General features: G+C 34.8%; 1 protein-coding gene across 1 annotated transcript; it reads right to left on the reverse strand.

Moving 5' to 3' along the window:
- Window positions 1-14: 14 nt before the first annotated feature.
- LOC124891434 (protein IQ-domain 26-like) lies at window positions 15-1,895 on the reverse strand (the record flags this gene model as incomplete). Its single annotated transcript, XM_047403175.1, is given in 2 exon segments — window positions 15-393; window positions 1,689-1,895. A coding segment is annotated over 1 exon segment (79 nt), but the record flags the coding sequence as incomplete, so codon positions are not given.
- Between the last annotated feature and the right edge of the window lie 14 nt (window positions 1,896-1,909).

Here is a 1,909-nt window from a genome sequence, read left to right on the forward strand (position 1 = left end):
AAATTAATGACTTACCAAATAACCTCTGAAAACACTTTGAATCTTAGCAGCAGCCCATTGCGGGCCTTGACGTGTCAATCTCACCATTGCCATGGCAACTTGCGCTGCGGCTACCGCAGCATCGCGGCAGCAGCCGCAGCAATTGCATGCTTCCTCAGCTCCGTTTCATTCTCAGATACGTAAGATTTCAGCCAATTAGTATCCACCTCAAGGACACTCCCCGAAAAGTTCACCAGATTCTCACCAGTAGATTCTTTAGAAGACTTCCTCCTAAAGCTCCATCTTTTCTTCTCTCTCTTTTCGGAGGAATTCAACATGCCTACATTTTGCTTGTCTTTGTTCATCCCAAGCAACCCCTTGAACCACTTCGTAGCTTTACCCATTTTCTACAAACTAAAACAAGAAACAGTAACAAACACAATGTCATGAATGTGAGTGATAAAAGAGAGATTTCAAACCAATAGCCAATTTTGAAACTCAATTAATATAGGGATTTTTTTTTTGGTATTTTTGAAAGGAGGAATAAGGAGTGAAAATTAGTCAACCTAAATTAGGTTTGCCTAAATGAGTCACATAGCACATCAAAACACGTAAACCCCGCCCCCCAAGCAGTCCCCGGGGTATTATTACATCAGCGTTTATACAATACTATTACAGATCAAATATATATTAAAAAAAAAAAAAAGCAACTAAACTAGAAAGGAATAATATAGTCCCTCTTAAACACCCTGGCGGCTCTTGCAATCCCAAAAACACCAATTAATGATACCTGTTATATACGAACTAAAAAAGCAAGGCAAGCACAAAAGAAACACACCAACACATGGTCTTAAACAACACGCGATCTTAAACAAAGGTACAAAAAAACAAAGGCATAGTAGGCAAGCACAACATCATTATTTCAAATTAGTTCCTATACACATGCTTTCTATGTTCTGCTATCGCAAATACTACAGAATAAGAAAAGAATGCAGCGATGAGTGAATTACCGGTTGACGATAATGAATAATAATAGCAAAAGAAAAACCAAGAAGCACGGGATCCGAGAACGAATTGCCACCGAAAAGGTCAAGATTAATGCTCCAAAAAAGAGTGCAGAAATAATAAAATAAAATTATTTCTTAGTTTAAACTTTCGTGTGAGAGTGTAAGTTGTAAGTTGTCCTGATGAAAAATGAGGAGGGGTTGTTTATACAGTGTGGAAAAAATAAATCAGCCCAAGCGTAAAAAGGAAAAAAGAATATTTGATGTAATCAATCAATAGAATTTTCCCATAAATATAAAAATCACACTTAGTCAAATAATTTCAAATCAGTCCTATAAATATCAATCAATAGAGAGAATATCAATCAATGAAACTTTCCTATAAATATCAAAATCACACTTATATCAGTCAAATATTTAAAGCCAGCCCAAGCAAATAAAAGGAAAAGAAATATCCAATCAGCAGAGATTTCCTTTCCAACATGAGTACCAATTAAAACAATCATTATATCAATGTAAACTTTAGCCAAAAATAAAAGGAAAGAACGAATATTTCCTTCCATAAAATACCCCAAAAGATCAAAATACCCGGTTTTTTTTTTTTTCAAATCAATAATAAAAAAGAAAATCCGTATACGTGATTTTCCAGAAATGAGAGTAAACATATATTTGATTAAAAGAGGGACAAATAAATAAAATAATAACCTTGGATAGTCAAGATTTCTCCTAAATTAAGCGAGGCAAACCAATCATCAAGATCTTCAATGACATGCGAGTCCAATAGTTGTCAAGATTTGAATAAAAAAATGAAACCGAGCGATTATTCATAGTGGAATCATCTATCAGCATAAGACAGTCCTAATGTTAAACATGGCTACCAGCAGAACCAGCCAACACACAAAAGAAACATATCTCAAAAACTGCAT

The sequence above is a fragment of the Capsicum annuum genome, unplaced genomic scaffold (genome assembly GCF_002878395.1).
Source record: "Capsicum annuum cultivar UCD-10X-F1 unplaced genomic scaffold, UCD10Xv1.1 ctg35326, whole genome shotgun sequence".
In the NCBI taxonomy this organism is placed as follows: Eukaryota; Viridiplantae; Streptophyta; class Magnoliopsida; order Solanales; family Solanaceae; genus Capsicum; species Capsicum annuum.